Genomic DNA, 25,031 nt, shown 5'->3' with positions numbered 1-25,031 from the left:
TACGGAGAGTCCGTAACACACACCGACCTCTCGGAGGGGCTCTACGCAAGCGGCGTTTCCAGGTGCGGCTCAAGCGCCGCCGCTCCGCGCGGCCACGGAGCGCTCCGAGCGGCGGCGCCGCTCCGCAGGCGGCGGGCGGGACCGCGCGGGATGCGCGGGGAGCGGCGGCCGCAGGTGGGGAGCCGGGCGGGCCGAGCCGCCCTACGCCGATTCCGTAAGGCTGCGCCGGCCTGCAGGAAACGGCCGGGTCGGCGGCGCTACGGAGCTGGCGCAGGGCGGCGCGGCGCCCCGTACGCAGTTGGCGTAGGGCGCTCTCAGGTGCAGGGAAGGGGCGGGCGCGCGTTGCCCGGCAGCCGCAGCCTATGGGGGCGCGGGGCGCGGTCACGTGCGCAGCCCCGCTCGGCGCTGCGGAGCCGGAGGAGCCGGACGGGGCCGCGGGGCCGGGACGGGGCCGCGGGGCAGCGCCGGGGCCGGCGCCGAGCTGGGTGAGGCGGGCGGGCGGCGGGGAGGGGTCGGGGCCGCGGGCGGCCCGTCCCCGGGCACCGCTCCTCCCACTGCACCGGGCACTGCGGGCAGGAGGCAAGGGCAGGACGCGGCGCGGGGTGGGGGGGCGCTGCTGCGCGCCGGAGGGGCGCGGTGGGGCGGGGGGGCTCCGCGGGGAGGGGTGGGGGGCTCGGCGCTCGGCGGCGCCGTGCGCGGGCGGCCGCCCCTCCGCCGGCCGCGTTACCTGCTCGCGGGGCGCGTTACCTGCTCGCGGGGCGCGTTACCTGCCCGCGGGGCGCGTTACCTGTCCGCGGGGCGCGCACCTGTCCGCGGGGCGCGTTACCTGTCCGCGGGGCGCGTTACCTGTCCGCGGGGCGCGCACCTGTCCGCGGGGCGCGCACCTGTCCGCGGGGCGCGTTACCTGCTCGCGGGGCGCGCACCTGTCCGCGGGGCGCGCAGGTGGGGCGGGAGCGGGCGCGGCCGGGCCGCCGCGCGGTGTCCCCGGGCGGTCCCGGCCAGGTGCGGGCCGGGCGGCTCCCGCCGGGGCTCGCGGCTCGGCCCGGAGTTCGCTCCGGCGCGGTCGGTGCAGCGCCCTCCGCGCCCCGGCCCCGCGGGGCAGCCGAGTCTCTCCGGGCAGGCTCCTGGCTCCGAGAACACTCATCAGTGTTATGGTCCATGGTTTGTTTGGGTTTTTCCTCCTCTTTCATTCTGTATTTGCTTTGCACTGGATTTTGTAATCATTAACCCGCTATCCCTTCTGGAAGTGAGAGCGTGAAAGGGATAACTGGGGAGCCACATGCCTGCCACTGAGTAGAGCAAAACTTGAGTTTTGAGTCAAAGTGGAAATATGCATTATCTGGCTAAATGTCTTATTATTAATTTACATGGCTCCGAAAATGGTGCCTTGTGATTTGCAGAAAGAAGAGAGTGAGAATTCCAAGCAGCTCCTGTACAGAGTATGGCAGAAGAGAAAATTTATAATGCGGAGGGGTCCTAGATACATCAGAATTAGTTATTTTCTGTATCTGTGTCCTCTAGTTTGTTAACAGTTTTTAAAACTTATTCTATTTTGTCGTGACAACTCACGACAAAGTGTGGTCAAGGAAAAGAAAGATTTAAGTGGGGATTATTGTGAAGAGTATCACATATTTCAGATCGCCAGTTCCAAAAAAATGTTTATGAAACTGTAAGTTAATTAAAATAGCTGGGCTGTTTAACTTAAATTAAAATACTTGTGTTCTAGCAAACATTTGAAGCCTGACCTTCTATGGTAAAGACAGAAAATTAAAATAATTTCCTCCATTCATGCAGAGTACTTTAACATCTTTGGAAAGAGTAGAGAAAAAAGGACTGTTTGCAGACTTGGTCTAGTCTTTGATTTTTAAAGACATGGTAACCCATTTTTGAGACCCAAAGGAAGCAGCCGTGGGGGCAGAGAGGAAGGAAGGAAGGAGTATGGAGCAGTGCTGGCTACTTGGAGGGAAGGCCTTAAAGCAAAACTTTTGGAATGGGAAGCGAGGAAGGCCTGGCCCTGTCTCTGGAGAGGTTGTATTGCTGTACTCCTGTGTTTGCTCAAGGTCGTTGTTCTCTCTGAAGAGCAAAAGCATTTTCCAATTTAACGAGCCCACCTCTTCCATGGAAGGTGTACAAGCTGGGTTGTAGTTATTTCCTGCCAGTGCAGAGAGGAAGGAGAAATCTGTCAGCAGAATGCAGCTGACTGTAGCTTCTACTAAATTCCTGGTCATTTTTAGGAAGTTGGACTTGTCTCTGGAAGTTCTTAGCATGTATAATTTTCTTCTGTCTGGAGCTTTCCAGCCATTTCCCTTTGCTTCGTGTTGTGTAGAATGCAGGGAGAGATGTGGAGAAGAGAGTAGGATTGCTTACAGTGAGGGTTTAATGTTTTCAGTGCTCCGTTCCTCAGAATCTCATCACTGATGGTGCCAGTCTGGTGCTGCTTTGGCATGTGTAGTTCAAAGAGAATCTTTAGTCTTGAGAGTTTGGTTTTATAAAGGGCTTTCTTTGCACGGGCTGTTCATCCAGACTCATCATTTCTCCTGAACTATTGGCAGTATTTCTCATTTCTGCACAAAGAAGATGCTGATAAAGTGCCAGTTCTTGCTCTGTGTGGTTGACAGGCTAAATATGAGGTGGAAATCTAGAACTTGATTTCTTGGAGAACTGGAGGAAGATTCCACATAGAAATACCTGTGTGTTGGGGAGCCCCAGGGGTAACTGATGTCAATGTTGCTGAGGAAGTGACCAAACCCAGCTTTGTGGCTTGTCCTAGAGGAATTTCAGACACAACTGATTTCAAAACAAAGGCTCAGATGTAAGTGTGAAGACAGTAAGCAGTTGGAAAGGTACAACAGAAGATGGCATAAGGCAAGCAGTGCCAAACCTAAACATGGGAGTAGTTTAAACTGTGATGGTTATGTGGGTTTTGGTGACTCTCGTTTCTGACTTGTAAGTAAGCAGTTTTTCCATGGATGTTCATTCAGGATGCAGTGCTTAAGGTTGCAGGGCTCTCTTCTTTTGAAGCCCCTCTGTTAATGTTCCTCAAAAGCCTGTGGGGGGTCTGAGTTTTGTTTTTTTTTTTAACTGTGAAATCTTGTTTGAAATTAAAAAAAATTGTAAAAAGAAAAGTAGTCTAAGAAGCAGCTTCATGTTGTGAAAAACCTCACTGTAGATTCATAAAAGCTGCAGTTTTTCCATGTTGCTTTGTAGCTTGGCATGTAAACAGAGCTCTTTGAAGAGCATATCCATGGCTGGAAAGGGGGAGTGGGAAAGGCTCTGGCTGGTTAACAAGCTTCTGAGTGTCTGAAAAGCCACCATGAACATGCTTGGTGAAGTGTCTGCTAAAACATGGAACTGTCCTGGCCTGGGGTGAGGTACTTACACCTAGAAGTGGCCAGTGTGTCAAAGTATTAATATGGAAAGAGCAGAACAGTGGCAGTTTGTGTATTTACAGACTGGGCTGGGTGAGGGGAGTGCTCAGGGCAGGTGGGAGGGAGGTGCTGGGGGGTGAGGATGCAGAGGGTCAGTCTGCACCTCCTTGGGCTCACCTCCAGCTCTTGTTGAGTTTGTGTTTATGGTGTCTCTTACCATGCCAACAGCAGACTTCAGTGTTTTGGGGTCTGTGCCTTACTTTGTACTGGGCTGGGGACAGCGAGGGCTTTTCCGAACGGCCACATGAGGAGCACTTGGCTGGTGTGGTGTCCTGGATTCCCTGGAACCCAGCAGTATTGGCAAGGGGTGATTGCTTTGCTGCTGAATATGCTGCAGTGAGGAAATCAAAAGGAAAATTCCTGTTTAAAGCAATATGAAAAAACTGTTAAGAGATTTAAAGAACAAAAAAAAAAATACAAGTCTAAACTCTTCTGTAGAAACCATACCTTTGACTACATTTGTTGTAGTTGTGAAATTATTTGACAAACAGAAACTTTGTACTTGATATTTATGGAAGGAGAAGCCTTACCTGAAATTGCTGGTATCTTTTGTTAAAAGCAATAATTGATATAAGCTACATGGCCAAAGATAGTATTTTCCCAGTTGTACTTCTGCAGTTCTTGGCACTTGTGTAGTTTTTCCTTCTTACGTCCAAGTTTTTCACTGAGCACTGATGACAGAAAACTGTCACAGTTCGTGTCAGTGTCAGCTCACAGAGGGACAGTGTTCCTATTCAACTTCTTTGCAAACCTCAATTCACGTCCTTTAACAAAAAACCTGCAGAGCAATTCTTATGAATGACATGAGCAAGTAAACATCTTGCACTCTGGATTTTTAGACTTTCTTTAGTAGCTAAATCACCTTATGTTTCTGGTCCTCTGACTCTAGTCATCGTGGAATAGGAGGGGACAGAATTCTTGGAGCCCACCCCACCTTGGTCTTTGCCTCATGCTCCTAGCTCTGCTGTGCACTGCTCATCCTGACCTTTCTGCTCATTTCCTGTGCCGTGTCAGAATGTGCACGAGGTGCTGCCTATAGGGGAAGCCCCAGAACAAAATCAGGGTATGTCATTTGTCCTGCTGTTTGAGAAGGGTATGGAAGGCATGGCCCTGGGCTGCTCTGTCCCTCCTTTGCTGCTAAACCCAAGAGCTCTGGGACTAACCCAAGGCTGGCTTTTGCGTGCAGCTGAGCCAGGCTGCTGTTTCTCTGGGCCACCTGCACATCTGCCCATTGCTTTCTCCAGTAGTAAAGACCAGGGATTAATTGCTAAACCCCAAGCCCTTGTGGTCTTATGTCGTTGATTTTGCTATAATTATGCAAAAGTTTATAACTCTTCTGTAGTAAAATATTGTCATAATCTGTTGGTAACTTAAAGGTGTAAGTGGATGTTGAAGAGGAATAATCCAATGAAATCCATTTTAAGGATCTTTTGGATTGTGGAAATTTAAGTGATCCTGCCACATGTGTTGATTTACATTAGTTCCCTTATGTTGTGGTTTGGCGTGCTATTTAAGAGCCCTAAGATGCTCCTGGTGATTGACATAACAAAATGTAAATTATATGCTGTTTTCCGAAGGTCTAATTTATCTGTCGTAAGGTTTGTGTACCAACAGTACTGAGCTCTTCTTACAATAATGTTTCTCTTTCATGTGATGCCTACACAGGGGAATTAAATTACCCTTAATTGTATGCTTAAAAAGAAAATAAAATTGGGGTGTGTATGGCTATGCCAGTAAATTAAATTTTGCTGCTTCTTGTTCTTTTTGTGCATTTAGTTTAAATTGTCTTTATTGAAAAATTTTATGTTTGAGTATCTGGTTGGGAAAAACAGTTTTACTCGTGGGTAGCTGTGAGATGTCACAAACTTGAAGAAATCTTATGAACCAGAACTAATTTAGATTTTAAAGCAGAATTTGGCATTTGGCTTGGCAGTAAATGAACGCAATGGTGAGAAACTGGTGTTGCCCCATAGAAATTGCCCCCTCATAGGAGCAGAAAAGGGCAAGCTGAGTTTAGGGCCTTGTACTTTTCTCTTTTTCCTCTGATTCTTGTGAGGGAAGACACTTTGAACACATTTCTTGTTTTACTTGCAACACAGCAGATTGGAGTGTTGGCACAGCGTCTTAAGTGTTGGGCCCTCAAGAGTCTTTAGTATTCCCCGAGACACGGGGATGATGTTCCATGGGGAATGCTCCTCTGGAGCTACTGGGCTGCCTTGATAGTGACCCCAAATCAAATGTTCCCTGATCCCAGTTCTCAGCTGGCAGGATGTGCCTTGTGGAAAGGCCAGCACAGCCCCACAACCTCTGTGCAGCTGCTTTGTGCTTCCAGAAATGAGCTTTGCCAAAACACTCCCTCGAGAGGCTGAGGAGGCCTGAGGCTGTGGCAGGGGCTTTTTGGGCACACAGCAGCTGATTCCTTCCAGCAAGATTTTGCCAAAAAATACCATAGTTCCACTGACTTGTGAAATTAATACATCTTTTTCAGTCTATATATTGCAGGGGATGGGTCCCATAACAGGATTGTGGTAAATTATGGTTGATCTTGAAGGAGGCATAAAATTTTCTTCACTTGTTGCAGGGCTTTTTTTTTTGCTTTTTTTTTTTTTTTAGGATGTAGCAGCCAAAGCACAGGTTCCAATTTAAGCCTTTCCATGAACATGAACCCTTCATAACATGAACTAACTTGAAATCATAAACATGGTATCTTGCTCACTAAAGAAACTGTACAAAATTCAGCAAGGAAACAAGCTGCATTCCACTGAATTGAGTTGCCATTGTTGAAATAGGTGATGTTTTAAAATTGCTGGCTGGTATATACCTGAGTAAAGGTGTTTGACAAAGTCTTTTTACAGCCTGCTTAGCAAGACACTGACCAACTAAACCACACATATGATGTGGAGACTACGTGTCAGGAAAGTATTAATAGATCCATTGAACAAACAAATTACAACTTGTATTAACAAAGAAAATAAAAAGCATTTGCGTTAGCTGCCCCATGGCAGTCAGCTGGTGCTGTGTTTCTGCCAGAGTAGGAGCATGGTCATCAAGGGTCCAGTGGTGACACCTTGTGTGGGGGAGGTCCATGGGACTGGGCTGCAGGTGTTTTTGTTAACCATGAAACAAATCACATCAGTGAATGTGGAGGTGCTGACTAACGTGTGCTAAGCTTTGATTGGTTTTGAAGCTGAATGCACCAGCTGTTTATATGCAATAGCTGAATAACAGCTATTTATGTGGCGTTCATTCCCTGGCCGTGGTGGGAGTGGTGGCACTGGCCCAACCTGCGTGGCTGGTTTGCCCAGCTGAGGAAGCTGTGTGATGTTCTGGCAGGTGTGACTGATGCTGGGGCTGGCTGAAGACAGCCATTTTCCAGTATGAACACAAGGAGACAGATTAGTAATTTATTCCTATTTTTGATACAGCTGTGCTGAAAGGGGCAGCTCTTTGCATATGGAAACTTGTTCTTTTTCTCCAGGTATGGGGGCTGAGTTTGCTCTGTGACCCTTCTGATACTCCTCTGCTTTTCCTTCTCTGCTCTACCTGATTGCTGTATGTCTGATGTGACAATCTGGGGGGATTTGCTTTAATGAAAAAGACTCTGGAATAGAAGGGGAAGCTGTAAGTGTATAGCCTGTGACTCCAGGGAGTGAAGTACTGGAGAGCAGACACAGCCACTGGAAAGCTGAGGGCTGTGCTATGATGGAACAAACAGCAAACATAGGTCTTTAAGTAGGATACTTGATGGGATTTCAAGGAAACAGATACAGAGACTCACCTCACAACATTTGGATTCCTACTCTCTGACTGGACTGCTCTTCCAACCCCAATGTCTTCCTCTTTACTCTGGTAGCTGGTATAGCTCAACAGAAGATAAGGGGAAAGCATGTCCAAGAACTGACTTCTCTCCACCTCTGCTTTGAAGGATGCCTTTTCCATTTCATAGGCTCTCAGTGACTGTCATCTTTTCAGAGAGCTAAAACTGTTTGGTGAGCAGTTATTCCGTGTCCTAATGCTCCATGATCTCTTGATTTGATGGCCAGGTAATTGGACTTGGCAAATAGATTAGGGCTTCTTTGGTTACCCAGTCATGCTCTCCAAGTCTTCAATCATGCAGCGACTTAATCTGTTCCTTTAAAGTGCTCAGCTGTGCCATTTGGGTGACCTTAAAGAGCATCACCGGGGCTGAACTGCTGCGTGTGGTATGTGGGGATGGGGCGTAGGAGACTGGGAGCACTGCTTCCAAAAGTGGAAATGGGTAAAACTCTTCAACAGCAGGCACTGAGCAACACTGTGTTCCAGTGAAGAATGTCTGGCAATTAACCTGCAAGTATTGATTAGGGCAGCATTTGGCCCCTTTTCAGGTTCTGCTGCTGACTTACCACACAATTTCATTTCTTCATGTCTGAAATTCCCCCTATAAAGATCTGAAATGTTTTCCTGTCTCACAAAAACTGTTATTTTAAAACCAGTAATAAATGTACTCTGGTAATATGGTGACAAGTGTTCTAGAAAAGCCAGGAAGAAAGGCAAATACTGGGAAAAGGGCGGGGAGACAAAACTGATAACTTCTTTGCTTCTGGTGGGTGAGGGTGAAATTGGTGACTGCCAAAAATATGAGCTCAGAGAAGTAGCTTGTTCTGCTCTGAGCCCACATCTGTACACACCTCCTCATCTCTACAGATGGCCAGAAGGCTGAAGAGAGAACACAGTTGTCTAAATTTGTGTAAGAGAAAAGAATCATGACTCCCACCTTGGAGGCACATAAGAACCTCCTGTAATGGGGGGTTTTTCGACAATATAAAAAAATTGGTTGAATTTTCAGTCTTAGCAATTTTTGTGGAACCTGACACTGTTCACAGTTGCTAAATAAATAACTTTAAAATTTTAATTTGTGTTAAAAGATGGTTGTCTGGATGGCAGTCTTTATTCCTTCAAAATTGGCCTGCTAAGGAATATATTTGATCTAGAAGTCATCTTTGCATGGTTATACTTTAGCAACTTATAAGATGCTTTTCCACTTAAGATTTCATAGTTCTTCATATTTTAGAAATAACAACTGTCACAGTCACAATAGTGGTGGTGCTATTTGGATAAGTCATGATAAAAGGCATGGAGATAAAACCAAAATATTTTTGCTTTCATGTTTCTTTTCTCCTACTGTTAGTGTGGGAATGAGATTGTCTTTTACACTGAATATATTCATATGGTCTGCTTTATCTTTTGGGGGAATTCAGTAACTTTCCTTTTGTTAGCTCAGGAGATAAAGGATATTTTTTAAAGCAGGTAGTTGGGAGTCAATAGTATAAAAGTAGTGATCTCTTGACCAAAAGCCTGGTTTTGAGGATGTGGCCTTATGTAGTCAACTAAAAGAAGAGAGAAGCTTACAAAGTGCATCTTTGCCAGGTCTCTTGATCAATCCCATTCTTTGCAGAGGCGTTGAATACTGAATGTCCCTGAGTTGTGACTGTAGATACTGTTCCCTTCCACCCCAAACACCGAGGAGCCTGAAACTGGAAACCTCCTGACCCTTTCAAAAACAAACGAGCAATTTTGTTTAACTTTTTGCTGCGGGTCAGGAGCCTTAGCTTCATGCCAAGTTTCAGTGTGATCCAAAGAAGCACTGCAGACTTATGGAAAAACTCCTGCAATATGGAACTGATGAAGCTCTGACTGTTGAGGTGCTGTGATTTATTACAGCAGATTCCTAAAAGGAAAATAAGAGACATCCTGCCCCAAACATCCTTCAGTAAATGACAATTCTTAGGTGAGAACTTACCAAGTGTATAGGTGAAATATTTTGTATTCCTTAATATGGCTTCTGCATTAGTGTTAAAATAGCCACGTTACAAAGGGATCTGCTCTTTCTGTGCAGTTGGGTGGTAACTGGCCTCTGTTTTGGTTCCCCTTGAGATGCTTCCAAGTGTGCTTTTAGTGGTGCAGCAGCAGCCCAGTGCCACTGTCATAACAGCATTCCACCCTCCATGAGGAGTTGCAGCAGCACCACACATGGGTGCTTTGGTCTCTCCCTTGCAGGATGAGGACACTGCTCCTTTGTTGCACCAGCACTGTGTCTACAAAATTTTCTCTGGTGGCTGTTCCATGAAGTTTTGAAGGGGAGCAAGTATGCTGAAAGGATATTAAGAGTAAAGAGGATTCAGAAGCATTTGCAGAGAAATGGGAACTCTGGAGTTGAACTGAGCTGATTGGGATCAATGGATTGCCCAGGGAGGCAGAGGGAGTCCAGGGGAAACTCTCAAATATTTCTTCTGGAGTATCCATTTACGGATGCTTCTGCAGTTACTGCAGGGTTTGAATATCATTGAACTGGTGCTTCTGCAGTTGCTGTAGAAACTGTTGGCTCAGGCTGTCTCCTTGCAGCTCTCCTTCAGAGGAAGGACTGCTCGGGGAGAGCTTGGCTGGGTATGGGACTCACTGGTACATTCCCCATTTCTTTACACTGCGATCTGCAACCTTTATTTTAATACAACTCCCTTGGCTAGCTTTTCTGTTGCTTATAAATGTTTGATCTGTATGTGGTACTCACAGTAAAGGAGTCCTCTTGTGCCAGAAGAACAAAGACTTGCTTTCTGTTGGTGCTGGGCACCACTGATTTGCAGTAGCTGCCTGGTTTTAGTGCCAGTTTTAGCAGGTGCACCTTGTCTCAATGAGTTCTCTTTGCCCTCATCACACAGCACAGTAGCAAGTCTCATGCACAGTCTATAGAAGACTGAATTTTGGCAGAGAGCTGAGGAGTTCAGGATTTACTGTACTTCCCCTCTCCTTTCTTTCCCTTGCTCTGCTTTCATTATTTGTGCTCTTCTTGTTACAGTTGGAGTAGATGATCGATGTAGCTGACAATATTCTAACAAAGTTTGAAATATCTCCCAAAAAGATCAAAGTAGCCATCCTGAAAGAACTTGCAGGAGTTATAAACTGCTATTGGATGGCCGGAGCTCAATGTGGAAGCAGTCCAAAGGGATCTTGTTTGAGGAGTGTGGTTTGGGTGCAGGCAGGGGAAGCCATGCACTCCTGGTCATCTGGGAGTTCCCAAGGGTACTTCTGGTTTGTAAGAGAGATGCTCTCAGACCCTCTCCATCCTTTACATCTAATTTGGGTTGTTTTAGGTGGTCACTCAGTATCTAATGTGAAAGCTGGGTTTTGACCGGTTATTTTGTTGTTTTTTTAAGAGAGAGACAGAGAAGAAGCTCCCTTCTGTTCTACAGGCTGCTCCTAGGTTGGTTGGATCTTTAGAAAAACCAAGTGGCAAAGAGAGCCTTTGGGTTTTTTCTTCAAAGCCAACGATGTGCCAGAATGTGGTGTGCAGAGTGCTCGGTGCTGAAGAGCTGCCTGCAAAGCTTCCCCTTCTCTTGCACAATGGCTCAGGTCCCTCGATTATGTTCTGAAGTGTTCTTGTTTTTTGGCTTCTGTTCTTCCTGAGAACAGACTGTGTGTGTCCTGCTACCTGACAAAAGAGGGGCTCCACTGGCCTCTTTTTAAAAAGACACAAGGTTCCTGAGTACTCATCAGTTTGACTTTCAAAAGAGCACAGTACTCAAAAAATTTGATGCCTGAAAGTAGGACACACTGTGAATTAGGTTCCTGAGTTTAATCATACCATATTCAGATATTGAATTGCTAATTTGACTCCCATGAATGGGCAGGTAATTGTTTCCTGGGACAGTTTGCCAACATGACCTGTGAGGAACCCTTGATCCTGCAAGAGAGACTGAATAACAAAAGCAGCCAGGAATGCAGTGGCTGTTCAGATTAAACTAATGAAGCCTAAGGAGGTGGAAAGCTGGAAAGGGGAAGAGGATGCTCCATGCTTGGTGTATGTAGTAAATGAAAAACTTGCACTGTTCCAATGCTACCACTGAGTTACTGTGGCCCTAGGCAAGTCACTTGAATTTTTGGGCAGTGGGGTCTTTTCCCCATGCAAACAACACAACATTTACATCTATCACAGCAATTAGAGAAGTGATGTTTGAAGAGTTGTGAAATTCTTGTGTATCTAAGGTCTGATTTTTGCCTTTTTTTTGCTAATAAAAGTATCATGAAACTTGATCACTGCAATCAAAATAGAAAAAACTGAGTAATGTTTTTTCAGTCTCCATTAAAGTCCAGCATGGAGCTTGCCATCTCCCCCATGTTAGCAAGAGGAGGGTGGGTAGTACTGTGGTTACTGGGAGACAGAGAAGTAATTTCCAAGATGTCTTTGGTTTGCTACCTCCGAGTTGTTTCATTCAATACTCTTTGTGGTGTTAAAAAACACACTTTATCCTTTGAGTGGCTGCAGAAACTTTGCAGGGTTTGCCAGCTTCACAAAGCACCTTGGTGACACCTGCATGCTTTGCTATCTCCTTGCAGAATTTAGGAATGAGATCAGTCTAGAAATGCGGTATATTCTCCCCATGGTAAATGGGAAGAAATGGCCACAACCACTTGGACTGCAGTTCTGTAAGTGGTGTTATTCACCAAACTGTGCTTACTCTTCAGTGGGGAGAACGCTGGTTCCTCTGTTAGCTTTTAACTTTCATGGCAATATTCCAAGAGGAAAAAACAGTACTTAAGTTTCATTCTTAGCAGAGAGATAACTTGAATGTCTCTGTCATTTGTCTGAAACCATGTGGTGAAAGGCATGATTTTCTTTTCCTAACAGTTTCACAAAGTAATAGGACTGACCGTAACTTGGATTGCACAAGACATGTGCTGGGTTACTTTAAAGTCTGCCAAGTTCCAATTTGCAATTTCTAGAAAATTTAGAACAGAAACACCCGAGTGTCTGCAGAAATCATGCTTCTAAATTTAACTTCTGGATTTTGTGTTGATAAAGCATAAAACGGCATGGTAATATTTGTCCACTGAATTTCAGGTACAGCCTTTCCTAATGTTGACAGTGGTTTTGCTGTTCTGTTCCTGGTCCTGCAGAGTGTGCATTATAAATACTTCGGAGCAAAATGCTCAGTGAAAAGGTGTTAGTTTACTAGTTGTTTCTTTCAAAACAAGCAACAAGCCTTTTCAAGAATGTTCTTTTACCTTGTTACTCTTTTCTTCAATGTATTTCTGAAGTTTAAAAAAAAAAGACCTAACTTTCCCAGGGCAGTAAGAGCTGTTTCTGAACACCCTGTTACAGCAAGAGTAGGAGTTTGCAAATATCACTGAGAAAGCCCAAAACAAGAACTTTTGTTTCCACAACAGAGGAGCTATACAAAGTGAAGAACTCATAAACCAGCAGAACCAAGTGCCCTTTCAGTGCATAAAGTATTTATGTACTTTTTTTTTAAAAAAAAGAGATTTTTTTTTTTTCACTAACACAGAAGCATCAGGTTATAGAGATGAATTCTGTTTAACTGTGGAATAACAAAGATTGACGGCATTATAATCTGACATTCTTATATCACTAAAAGTACAGTTTTGGACTGAAAACCAGGCAGGTTTGTTGTGATGACAAGAGCAGAGTCCAATATAATGATGGTGTTGACATGGACACAGATTTCCACAGGTGGCTAAGCAGGCAATAAAAACATTTGCACTCTAATCTGGACTGAGGGATGAAAGGGTTTCTATCTCTCTGCCCACCTGAGGAGAACACCCTCAGTCTGTGGCAGCTGGTTTTTAATCCTGGTTTTGATCCTGCCTCTGCATCTGGAACTGTGTGCTCTCCTACCCTGTCAGGTTGTGGCTTCCCAAGTGCAACTCCTTTTGAGAGATAAAATAAACCCCATCAGTGTTGCATTTATGCACAGCAGGTTTCCTGTTATTGGGGGAACTGAAGTGGCCAGACACAAATTGCAGTTAATGGCCCAAAATAAACTAACTTTGATTGTTTTTCTCTAGTCTTTCCCTGGACAGTAATTCCAAGTGTTACTTTTAGCAGCTCTAGTGTATGACAGGAGCTCTGGGGAGAGAGAGTTCTGTTGTTGGGAGCTGATGTCCCTGCAAGGCTGAGAGTACTTGGAATGCTGGTATTGATTGGCCAGGCTGTTAGCTCCTGCCGGAGGAAGTAGGGTTTGCCCCTGCTCCAGGAGCTGCAGCAGCTGTGCCACACCCCCGGGTGTGTGGCAGCCTGGCTGGGGGGATACTGATGTGCCCAAGGGGGTACTGACCTGCCCCGGGGGCTTCCTGGGGCTCCTGGCAAGTGTGGTGCCTCCCAAGATGCTGCTCCTGTTTTGCTGTTCAGAGACTGGGTGCTTGATGCTGGTGGGAAGACGGGGTGTGATGTCTGGTGGAGAATGCAAAGGGTGAGAAAGTTTCTTTAGCAAATGAAGATCTGGAAGTGTCTCCGGTGCTCTTGTGAGTGGTACAATGGAGATGACATCACTATCTATAAAGAAATGAAACTAATTCATAGCCCTGTAGGAAAGGTAAAGGAAGAGGCCAAACCAGCAAAGTTGAGTCTGTGGTTTAAAAACACCATCCACCTGGGACTGGTGCGTTTATCCTGAGAGCTCCTTTTTCTCCCCCCCCAGATTTTATTTGAAATTCAAAAGATAAAAAAAAGATTAACTGTAGCTTCTCAAGTTTGAGATCAATTAGCACAGTTCTCCAAAGATACTGCAGAATACAGTATTACAGACACCTAATTTAACTTTTTTTTTTTTTTATTTCAATGACCTATTAAAAATAAGCAAACAAAAAAAGGCCGTGGAATTCATGACTCATCTCAGGATGTTCTTAAGGATAAGACTAATATATAGAATTTAGGCTGAGAAATTAATTTTGTAATCTATCTTGTGGTCTACAAACTGAGCATTTCCACCAGTGATGGTCCCTGCTGAAGTCATCTTTTTTTTTCATTTCCATGGCTGTACAGTGATGTGTGAACTGGAGAGAGGAATAATAGATGAGTTTTGCAAGTGAAGTTGGCAGATTTGACAGCACATGCGTGCAGTGGAGATCTGCTGAGGCAAGAGGATGCTGGATTGAGCCCATCTAAAATATTTTTTCCAGGGAAATAGGACTTTTGCTTTTATTTACTAGTTCTGTACATCTCTAAATATGTTTATAGCTCTTTTTCTTTCTCTTAGCCAAGCTGGGACTTCCTATTACGAGATCTTGTCCAAGGCAAATGGACTTGGGTCACAAATGACACTTCTTTCTCTGCCATCTCAGGCTGGTGTGGTGTTTTACTTTGATGGATATTGTTGGTAGCTTTCATGCCTAAGTAACCCAATTCAAATCTTTTGGTAAGGTTATAATGCATTTGAATCAAAATAATTGTGTTCTGAGGCTGAAAATGCATGGCAGCCAGGGTACCCTTCCCTGGAGACAAACCACAGTGCTCTCTGTTGAACGGGTGCTGGGTTCTGAAGGGTTTCAAAAGGGCCAGTTTTGTTCCCTAAACAGCCCAAGATTTTAGTTACAAATTTTGTTTCAGACCTTTTTGTGGCATTGCATGTTCTGACATTGAATCAAACTTAAAATAATGTGGTTGGATGGGCAAGAGAAAACACTTAAAACCTTAAGCTTTTACTGACCCAGAAACTTTGACAATGCGTTCTTTGACAAAACAGCCAATTAGTCAGGAAGTAAAAAATTAACCTAAACTTGTTCAGGAGTCAGAGTGGAACTAAAACATGGGAAAAGTCATGGAGAATGTGCACTGGCTGGGAGCACAAGAGCTTTTTACACAATACTCACAGAGTCTAGTGATCTTCTGTTCCAAATCCTTTTAAATCTTCTCTCTTTAATTAAAAAAAAAAAAGTCACTGAGGCAGCAAGACTGACATGCTAGAAAATGCATTTCAGGGTAGAGTCATGAATGTTTAAACTGGCTGAAAGGCAGCCAAGCACAGTAACCAAGGGGGTTTGCAACACTGCAAACACAGGGTCTGTATAATTGACATCAGGGAAGAAATTCTGGGGAGAAACTTCCTTAAACTTCACCGCTGAGGGTGCTGAAATTTTAGTCAGACAGAAGGAGAGCATTTATTCTTAAAATATTCTTAATGCTTTGACACTTCATATAAACACTGGGAAAACATGACTCTCCAACACATATTTGCATTGTGTTATTTGTAAGAATTAATAAATTTGCTTTATGTATAACCAGAGCTTCAGAATTCATGTTGCTCTTCTCTTTCCTCTTACTAATTCCCAGGATATGCATTAGCTTGGGCTGCAGAGCAGAGGACAGACAGTAGAGCCAAAGTATTTGGCTGTTGCCTCATGGAACTGATGAGAAGTGCAAACAACCAATACAAGTAGATCCAGTGTTGCTGTAGGACAGTTTGGGCTCCAGCCTCCTTCTTTTTGTTGAAATTGTACTTTATTTATTGCCAACACAGAGGGAATGCCATGCTTTCCAGCCCTTTCCATGAGTGTGCCTTTGCCTCCTTGGCAGCAGTTCCCCCATCCTGGCTGAGTTGCTGGGCTGCAGCTCGGGTCCACCTGCAGAATCCCATATTCTATGGGATATGAATCACAGCAGCAAAGAAACTGGGGCACTGCAGCTATTTTGGTGGAGCTGAAGGGTGCTGGGGAAGGAATGTCCCTGTTCTGAATCTCCTCAGCATCGTGGCTGTTTCCTGTGGTGCTTTCTGGACCAGCGAAAGCCGTGCAGGTAAAGGCAGTGCTCACAAATCCAGAGGCATGGGGAGTCTGGAGATGTGCAAGGCTTCAGTGCTGGGTGTGATGCAGGACAGGACTGGCGTGGTGAGGACCCAGCATGGCACAAACTGGGTGGAGGAGGTAGAACTGTGATTCTCTTTTGGAGAATGTGATGTCATTTCAGGCATAGATCCAGAATTTTGCTTAAACCAGCTCTGCCTCTGGGAAAATGACATTGCAGATGGTGAGTGTCATTTCAGTGTAATGTAATCTTGTTATTAATTTAGTTAATTTTTCAACTGTAAATGAATGCAGTCTGAGTTAAGAATTTCAGATGATTTGAGTGTGGATGTCACATTATGACTGCAAAGTACCTTCATGTTTCCTTCGACCAGTTTAGCCAGGAAAGCAGGAATGCAACATTAGGGTGTCTCAAGTCACAAATCAGTTCAGTGTTTCACAGACATTGAGAATCCATTGGTGGTTTCTGCCTTGTCTCAAATGAATACTTTGCTATTCATTATTTATGTACTATCTAATCTTTAACTTTTTAGAGACACCTGCCAAGAAATGCACCCTTTAAGATATTTTATCTTCTGTAGTGCTCAGTTTTACAGGCAATTCAGTTTTGCATATTTCTTGCTGTTTGAACAGGAAAAACATTAAACTTTTCATGTGTCAGTTTGTTATTTAAGTGTCAGCAGCCAGTTTTTAAAACTTGTTGCACTTGGTCTGTCTCTAGTCAGTCTTGCATCTTGATACCCATACCAGGAGGTGAAAGCAATTTCAAAATCATTTCATTAGAGACCCTCTGTAGCCCTGGCTCTGCTGGGGGTGTGCAGGTTTCAGGGAATGTAAATCCAGATAAAAATCTAGAGGGAGATGTAAAAAATACCTTGAGGTCTGCAGCTGGTGTGCTGCTCTGAAGACCACCTGGTGAGTGTGGTGAATACCTTCCTGTCCTCAGGAGTCTGTAGCAGGTTCAATCCCAGGAGAATTTATATTCTTTCCAAAACTCTTATCTTTCTTATACATTACAATTCAATAGCTGCAGTTATTTCTACTAATGTCTATTCCTTTCTGAGACTGGATGGAGTGATTCTATCTGAAATAGAGCATTTTTTCCCTCAAATGATTGCATATGTGCTCACATAGTGCCTCTGTTGTTCCTTTTTTAACCTTCCTGTTAGGCTGGTAATGATTTCCCCTTAGACCATCTTTTCACCTTCTTTCCAGGAGCTAAAAATATGAGCTACACTCCACACACCCCTGTTTCCTTTACTTTAATGCATTAATTTAGATTAAGCAATTGCTTGCTTTGATTCTTCAACTTCATTAATTACTGTACCAGTGTGATTTCTTTTGGCTCTTTTTTCATTCCTTACTCCACAGTAGAGGGGACTCCATGTGTTCACAGATTTTCAGTTGCATCTCTGACCCGAGGGTCCTGCCTTGGCACAGATGGATTCTCTCCAGGAGCTCTCCAGCAGCTTCCTGCTTGCTGACAAGTGGGCAGCTGTGCTCCTTGCACCGTGAGCCTTGTCAGGGCCCTGGAGCCTGGAAGGTGACTTTGATTTCTCTGTTCTGATGGTTACATGTGCTGTGGCTCTAGATCTGGTTATCAAGTTTGTGCCTACCCTGTCTTTGGCATTTAGAGCTGGGTGTGGGGGTTGCCTGCTCCCAAGAGATCTCAGAGAACAGGAGCCTTTGACTGAAATATTATGAGAACTGAACAGGCAGGAGTAATCCCAGACTCTAGTATTTGTTGTGTGAAGTGTAAGACTTTGCCAGAGGAAGTACATTTTCAGCTTCTAACTATAGTGTTGCTTTGTAATTATTCATTTGGATGGAAAATTCCAGCCTTCTAAAGGTTATCCCAGATGCAACTTTGCCAGGAAATGCATTACATGGAAAATAATAAAACTCCTATGGATACACTGTCTCCAGGTGAAATTGGATGCTGAGCATACTGTTGGAAGCAGTCTGAGCCTTGTTAAGTATGTGTCCCAGTGTTACAGGGCACTGCTGTCCACAATGCTGCTGGGGCTCTGGGTGGCCAGGATTTCTTTTTGTGTGGGGAAGGGGAAGTTCCATACAAGGAGCTGGGATTTTAAGTAGTGAATATCTGCACAAGGCACAGGTCAGTCATATTTTGCAGATTTCTCTGCCCTTTGCTCCTCTCTGAATCCTTATGAATTGTATTTCTTATCTGTTCCCCCCCTGGTCTGTTGATATTTTTAACGTGAGGGAAAACTATTTTGATATTTCTCTGTCAGTTATTTTGACATTTATCAACACTGCAGATCTTGTTTTGTTTGGTGTCTGGGTACATCATAAAGAGAGTTGCTGAAAGAGTTCAATTACAATATCAGCATCTCTGCCAAATGTATTGAGCTGTTCTGAAAAGCGGCTTGTCTTTTCTGACCCAGATACACAGTTTCCAACTGTGGGAGATGCTGCCAGAAAGACTCTTGGCAGAAGGCCAGCAATAAAATTATACTGCAGAAAAACACAACATATTTTCAGCAGCACTTTGTGTGGTGTGATGAAAAATTACCTGTCTCCTGAATGCAAAGCAGAAGCTAAAATAAACTTCCAGTTTGAAGTTGCAAGCCTCTCACTCTGACTTTTGAAGGTAACAAAAACCGGTATAAATTCCAGTTATTTCCTATTGCTGTGTGTGATACACCTCGGGCTGTGTTAGATACTCATTGCTTTGTTATTAGCAACCTCTGTTGTTCTTGCTGCCCTGTCAGTATAAACTCTGTCTGCTCTTGGGGTGCTGCACACTGCAAATTGCAGTTCTCCTGTGCAAGTACTGCTGTCAGGGTAGATTTGGAAGGTGGAGGGTGTTTTTAATGCTTTAGCTGAATACTGTTAGTGTGTGCCTTCTTGATGGAGCATTTAAAACCAATTTTCATGGTGTTCTACTTGGCCTGGCCAGGAGCCTGGAGAGCAGCTCACTGAAGTGAGGGGTTTGGAGCTCTGGTGTCCAGTGACCCCAGTTTTCTCTTCTCTGTTGCACCAGTAACACTTTTGTGCAAGGTGCTGCTGCAAGGGGATACTGGGGTGCCAGACACAGTTCATGTCTCCTTTCTAGAGGCTCCGAGCACCCTAATTCTGGTATTTCAGTTTCCATGGAATGCAAGTACCTGTTTCTCCTGCCTTTTCCCCTCCTTGTTCACAGGCACTCGGAGGTAGCTGAGCATATTCATCACCCCTGGCTGTTTAACTGTCTGTCCCCTGGGAATGCAGCTGCAGATGCAGGAATATCTCCTACTACAAAAGCCTCATCTGAAATTCTTTTTGCTTGTCTTGAGCCAAAGCATAAACTTCCTCTGTGAAGGATGGGATGTTTAATGGAAATGTTTCTACACTGTCATGGTGTTTTAATAACATTTCTAATGTGTCAAATCCCCAGTGATTTTAAACCACACTGCAGACTCTGCACGGCTCCACTGTGACCTGGTTTGAAGACAGAGATTATTTACTCTGGTTTTACACTTTAGGGGCACATGATGCAGAGCAGAAGTGATTTTTTCAAGGTCATCAAGGTCTCAGTGGTGCAAGGAGCTTCCTGTACTAGTTTCCTTGCAAGTGTGGGTGGCTGCCCCTAGGTAAGACAGCCACACATTTAAATACTGTGCTTTTTAGCCCAAGCATCAATTGATACTTCCCTGAGGATGCAGAAGCAAATATCCTGCTATAATCTGGTAGTGGAATGAGACTGTTGGATTTATGGAATTGCTGCTCACTTCACGTAATGCTTTCTGATGTATTTGGTGCTGAGCTATGTTATGCTGTCTTAGTCCATATGGTTGGAGCAGATTTGATTTTGGTTTTCCTTAATTTAATTCTGCGTGCTGTCAAATGTACTTTATTCTGTATATTGTGTCTGCACTTTTATAGTAAAATCCCTCCTGTTTAGTGCTTTTGTTGAAAATGTTTTCTCTAAGTCTGAACTAAATTAGGGTTTCACTTCTATGCGTGTTTCTGAAATATCTGTAGGATGTTAATGACTTGGAAGACATCAACATCGTGTATCAGCTTCGACTCAATTTTCAGGATTTTTTTTCTAGCTTCCTGAATTTTATTATAAAGATCTCTTTGAAATTCATCTGTCTGTGCCCTGACTTCAGCCAAGCACTGCTGAAAAAAAGGGCAGGTAAAGAGCTCATAAATACCTTCATCCAACAACCTTTACTTGTCTTGAAAACAAGAAAGCAGGTCACTGCTCATACACTGCTAGGGCAGAGTATGGAGAGGTGTTGGTGTTTTCACTTCATCAGCCCAGCAGAGATTTCCCTATTGTGGCTGTGACACATTCATTTCCAGCCTGTTTTGGATTTTCCAAGAACCTGAGAAGCACCTGGCACAGGCAGGGCTGCCCCAAGGAGTGAGTGTTTGCAGACCTGCCCTCTGGACAGCAGCCTGCTCAGCACTTGGTGAGCACCAGAACTTGCTCAGACACTTATCTCGCCATCTGCTTGCCACGGCCTGGGTGAGCTGATAAGCAACAGCTTGCAGTAGTCTTGGGAGGGAGGCCAGCCTGGAGTGTTGCTGGAGTCTGGAGACATTGTACTGGGCATATGCTGAAGTCAGCAACACATTCCAGTGCCCTTCTCTCTGCCTGGAATTGCCAAGTTACAGCTACCACAGAAGATTAACAAACTGAAAATGTGAAATGTGGGAGTGACAGGGAAGAAGAGTAGGTGAAGATAGCTGTAATTCAGTTTGGAGAGAGAAATAATTTGAAATAGATTATCTAGAAATGTGTCTCATAAAAGTCTCTCTAGTTTGCTATTTGCTGACTCAAGTTAATATTATTAAAAAGCAAAACGACCTTGTAAAGAGTCTGGCTGGTTCTGGAAATGGTGAAAGGCTGTTGAGTGTGGAGGAGCTTATGACTAGTTCACAAAATAAATACTGCCAAAGCAGTGATCTTTGCTTAGTTTTCCTCCCAGCTGCCCCTGTCTGACTTCCAGGATCTCTTAAGAGAAAGAACATCCACTTTGTTGATTGCTTCTGGAGGCAGTTTGGTAGTGTTAATACACCTTGGTGGGCACAGAGCCTCTCTGATGAGAAGAGGGGTCAGTCAGCATTTTCATTAGCTTGCTTTTCCCAAGTATTTTTAGTATGACTGCACTTAACTCTCTTGGGGTTTCTTCCTTGGCAATTTTCATCTGCTGGAAGAGATAGGTCCTTGCATAGTGTTCTTGTCTGGCTTTTTGTTTTACCCAATTCTACATCCTCAGTTCAGTGGTGTGACTTACAAACAACTATCAGGCCCTTGCTGCCAAAGCTACTGGTCCTGTAAACCTGCTTAATTTGTTCCTAACCAGGGAAATAGGGAAGCAGGTTCTGCTGTTACCTTTTCCCCTGTCACATTCAAATCTCTGTGGGATGCAACATTTTAATTATTCCCTGTCACATCACAGGTTTAAGTATCTCCTCAGCTTTCAAGTCATCTCACCTATCCCTCTGCTGTTGCCAAACATGCTTTTTATTTCTAACAATGTCAGGCTTCTCTGACACACAATATGCAAAGTGTTGTTGGAGAAGGGGTTCAGCACACAGGAGAAAAGGAAACATTGTGTGTGTATGTCAATCTGCAAAAATTTACTGACTGGGTTTCCAGTTGCTTCAAAATGTTGCTGAGGAGCTGATGCAACAATATGTGTAGAGAAAGGAAAACAGGAGTTTTCTGCACGAACTGGAATGTCCTGCTGTGCAGTGAGCTTATGCATCCCTCTCTCACATTACCTGCTCTGTTCTTCTGCTCTTCTCTCTTCTCACAGAGCATTTCCTTGCAGTTTTGTGGTGCCAGTGCTGGTGTTGTTTCCCAGTTTAGTACAAGAAGGGTGCTCGTGCAGGATCCTTTCCATGCTGTGCTGGGAAAGGGAGTGCATGGGCAGCACAGGCGGTGTGGGTGATTTCAGCTCCTCGCAAGTCTGACGTCTGCAGTTTGTTAAATGTGCTTGTCTGCCTTTAAATAACAACTTGCAGTTATTGCAACATGAGGCCTTGGTTCTTGTGCAGCATCTGACACAGGATTGAGGGCTGCACTGAGGATTTCCACAGAGAATTACCTTCTGGTATTTAGATGCAGTGTGTTTGATTCCTAACGTGCATGCAACACAAAAACGGACTTTGTGAGCTGGTTTCCCATGGAGCACGGTTGCCATGTTGGATTTCCTGTCTTCCTCATCCCGAAGGCTGGGATTGCCAGGTGGCTGACAAACCTCCCTGGGATCAGCTCTAACTGGCATGGGAAAGTCGTTACATGTGTGTGGGCACATCACAAAAAAGTTGCTTTCCACAGTGACATCTGTTTGCTCAGATATAAATGGATCAGTGACTGTCCCATCTGGAAGCTGGGGTGCTTTAAGCAGCGGTTTGCCTCATGTGCTCTATCCAGCACTTCTGGAATCAACATGCCTTCCCTGCTGATTTCAAGTTGTTTCTCTCTTTTTGCAGGTGAATTAGAGAAAGTAACTCCCAGAGCACCTTGGCTGTATGAACTCTTGAGCTGTCAAGGGACTGAGAGGCTTATGAAGAGGTTCTGTCAGGCAAAACAGTGCTTAGCAAAGACACCAAGGAGGAGGGAAAAGGAGAAAGGGAGGGAGAGAGCTGAAACACTAACAAACCATGGTAGGTATTTGTTGTCTTTCACAGCGGTGCATTAAAACTGTTTTCTGCTGCCAGGCTTGCATGGGGCCTGATCAAACCCGAGAGAGGGGATTTTCTGACCTTGCACAAACTGAGGGATGGTACTGTGTGCTTTGAGCAGAGCAAGTGAGGTTTGATGTATTGTCAGCCTCTTAAAGCCAAAGAGTGTTCTTGTGAGCCTGCAGTACATGAATTATTAAATAGGAACGAAGGGGATGCTCATAAGGTTTTCTAATAAAACTGGCATTAGCGGCTGTAGCAAACAGCATTAGTGACCTTGAACTTGCAGATTTCATTACCAAATGCTCACATTCCCCTTCCACCTCTACCTCACAAAAGCAAGTTTTGATTATTCACATCCATGTGTGTGTAACTGAAGGTGCCTCTGTGCACACTTTGTGGCAGTGTAGATGACATGTTTGTACCACATATGCCTGGTGTGTATGGTTTAAATGAGAAGTCACTCCTCATTTGCCTGGGTTTGGCTGCAAATAGAAATGCCTGAAATGTGGGATTTGTAAAGATGTGCAAGTATGAAGTATTGTGACGGTGAGATTCTGAAATGTGTTCACAAAAAGTCAGTAAACCTACTCAGTTGCTGAACAATATGAGTGGAGAGCAGTTTAAACATATTCCTATATTTTTAAGCCCTCTAAAGTTATTACTGAGAGAATGGAAATCAGAATAAATGAAATAAATTTTAAATATAGTTGCTAACATTTGTGTGGCTGTTTGCTGCATGTAGGCTATGTGTTTATATTCGTATTTAAACAAAACACCTAAAGAAAGACTTTTATCAGTTACAGAGGGAAAGGGAGAAGGAACACTTTGCAAAGCAGAGTTGTTAATATATTTAAAATAGTGTCCCACTCTGTCATTCTTTTTGGCCTGACTTGTAATGAGGAGTTGATCTTGTCAGCCCCTCTTCATTAGGAAAGAAAATGTGTCTCATAATTAGGAATTACCAGTTTGTTTCTGTTCCACTTCTGTAACTGGCATTTCTGAGGTAGAAGATGGTGAGTGAGTTGGTAAATGCAGCTCAGCGTTTTCCTGCAGTCTGGCTGTATCCATGTTGTGGATAACCACAAGAGGGACCTCCTGGAAGCACTCTGCAGCCTATCAAACTGCAGGGGTAAACCAGCCCCTGACAGATGAACTGTTACTGCCCAAATTATCCATCTGGGTAGAAACACAAAAATTAGGATGGGAATGATGCCATGACCTTCATTGGAAGAGACACAGGGAGTGCAATAAACCAGGAAATCATGGACAGTTCCTTAATAAGGATCCAGCCTAGAGGCCTGTGAGGTTGTTCAAAGGCCCTTTTGTGTCTTTAGGAGTGGGTACAGCTACAAACCCATGAAGTAGGGGTGAAAATGACACCTAATTAAGGTGCTTAATGTGTAGGAGGAACAGAGGGGTTTGGTTGATGATTCTGTTCTGGGAGACTTTCGGCAGTGACTGATGTGTCTGTAGAGATCAAGACTTATTGCTGCCCTTGCCACAGGTCTGTGCTGTGATCACAGCTGGTCTGGGGCGCTGCTTAGATCAAAAAAGTCTCACCTGAATAGTCTGCAGCAAACCCAAAACCTCCTAGCATAGGTTTCCCAACTAGTGAAGTTTACCTCTGTCAGCAGTGTCACTCAGGACTCTGAGATTCACTGCAGGCTTTTTTAATTAGCACTCAAATATCTTCCTATTCATTTGAATGTTTTTTAAAAAGAAATTTCAGTCTCTTAACATTTATCTTTATTCTCATCTTCACTCATACCTTTGCAAATCCCTGCACAGTGGCTGAGCCTTTCACAGTTCTGTACTGCCTGTGACTTCATCTGCAGCAGCAGCAAACCTGTGAGGGACTGGCTCTTTGACTGCCTGTTCCAAGGTGTGCTGCTCTGGTCCCTGGCATAAACAGAGGAGAGGTGGCTGCACTCAGCACTTCCAGAATATGCAAAATTGTATTTGGAGAGCATCAATGCCTTTTACAAAACAGGAATCATGTCTCCTTGCCCACGCTCCTTTCCACATGCTATGGCCAGTCTGCACCCTCCCTGCCAGGCAGGATTCCCATTCAGGCAATGTCCTGTCAACACACCCGTAACTTCGTTCTCTTTTCTTCCTGTTTCCCACTCTGCAACAGAGATCGATCCGATCTTTTGCTAACGATGACCGCCACGTAATGGTGAAACATTCAACCATTTATCCATCTCCAGAGGAGCTTGAAGCTGTCCAGAACATGGTCTCAACAGTAGAATGTGCCCTTAAGCATGTCTCTGACTGGATGGATGAAAAGAACAAGTCTGCAAAGTGTGAGGGTGATGTGGAAGCCAAGGAGGAAGCTGCAGAAGGCACTGCCAAGTGAGTGAAGCCTCAGCTCACAAA

At 44.5% G+C, this 25,031-nt stretch overlaps 1 protein-coding gene across 8 annotated transcripts in view; it reads left to right on the top strand.

Moving 5' to 3' along the window:
- Window positions 1–383: 383 nt before the first annotated feature.
- Window positions 384–25,031, top strand: part of STRBP (spermatid perinuclear RNA binding protein) — a 72,844-nt gene continuing 48,196 nt past the window's right edge. For 6 of the 8 annotated variants that reach the window (XM_021543685.3, XM_021543686.2, XM_077787929.1 and 3 more), the window contains exons 1-3: window positions 384–485; window positions 22,458–22,631; window positions 24,790–25,007. In XM_021543685.3, coding sequence (XP_021399360.1) covers window positions 22,629–22,631; window positions 24,790–25,007 — 221 coding nt within the window. In that variant the 5' untranslated portion in view covers window positions 384–485; window positions 22,458–22,628. Of the gene's footprint in view, window positions 486–508; window positions 580–16,873; window positions 17,545–18,409; window positions 18,616–22,457; window positions 22,632–24,789; window positions 25,008–25,031 lie in introns of those variants that run through there. The other 2 variants (XM_077787928.1, XM_077787927.1) reach the window with 2 other exon arrangements.

This window comes from Lonchura striata, chromosome 22 (genome assembly GCF_046129695.1).
Source record: "Lonchura striata isolate bLonStr1 chromosome 22, bLonStr1.mat, whole genome shotgun sequence".
NCBI lineage: Eukaryota > Metazoa > Chordata > Aves > Passeriformes > Estrildidae > Lonchura > Lonchura striata.
This window is presented reverse-complemented; position numbering and strand designations above follow the sequence as displayed.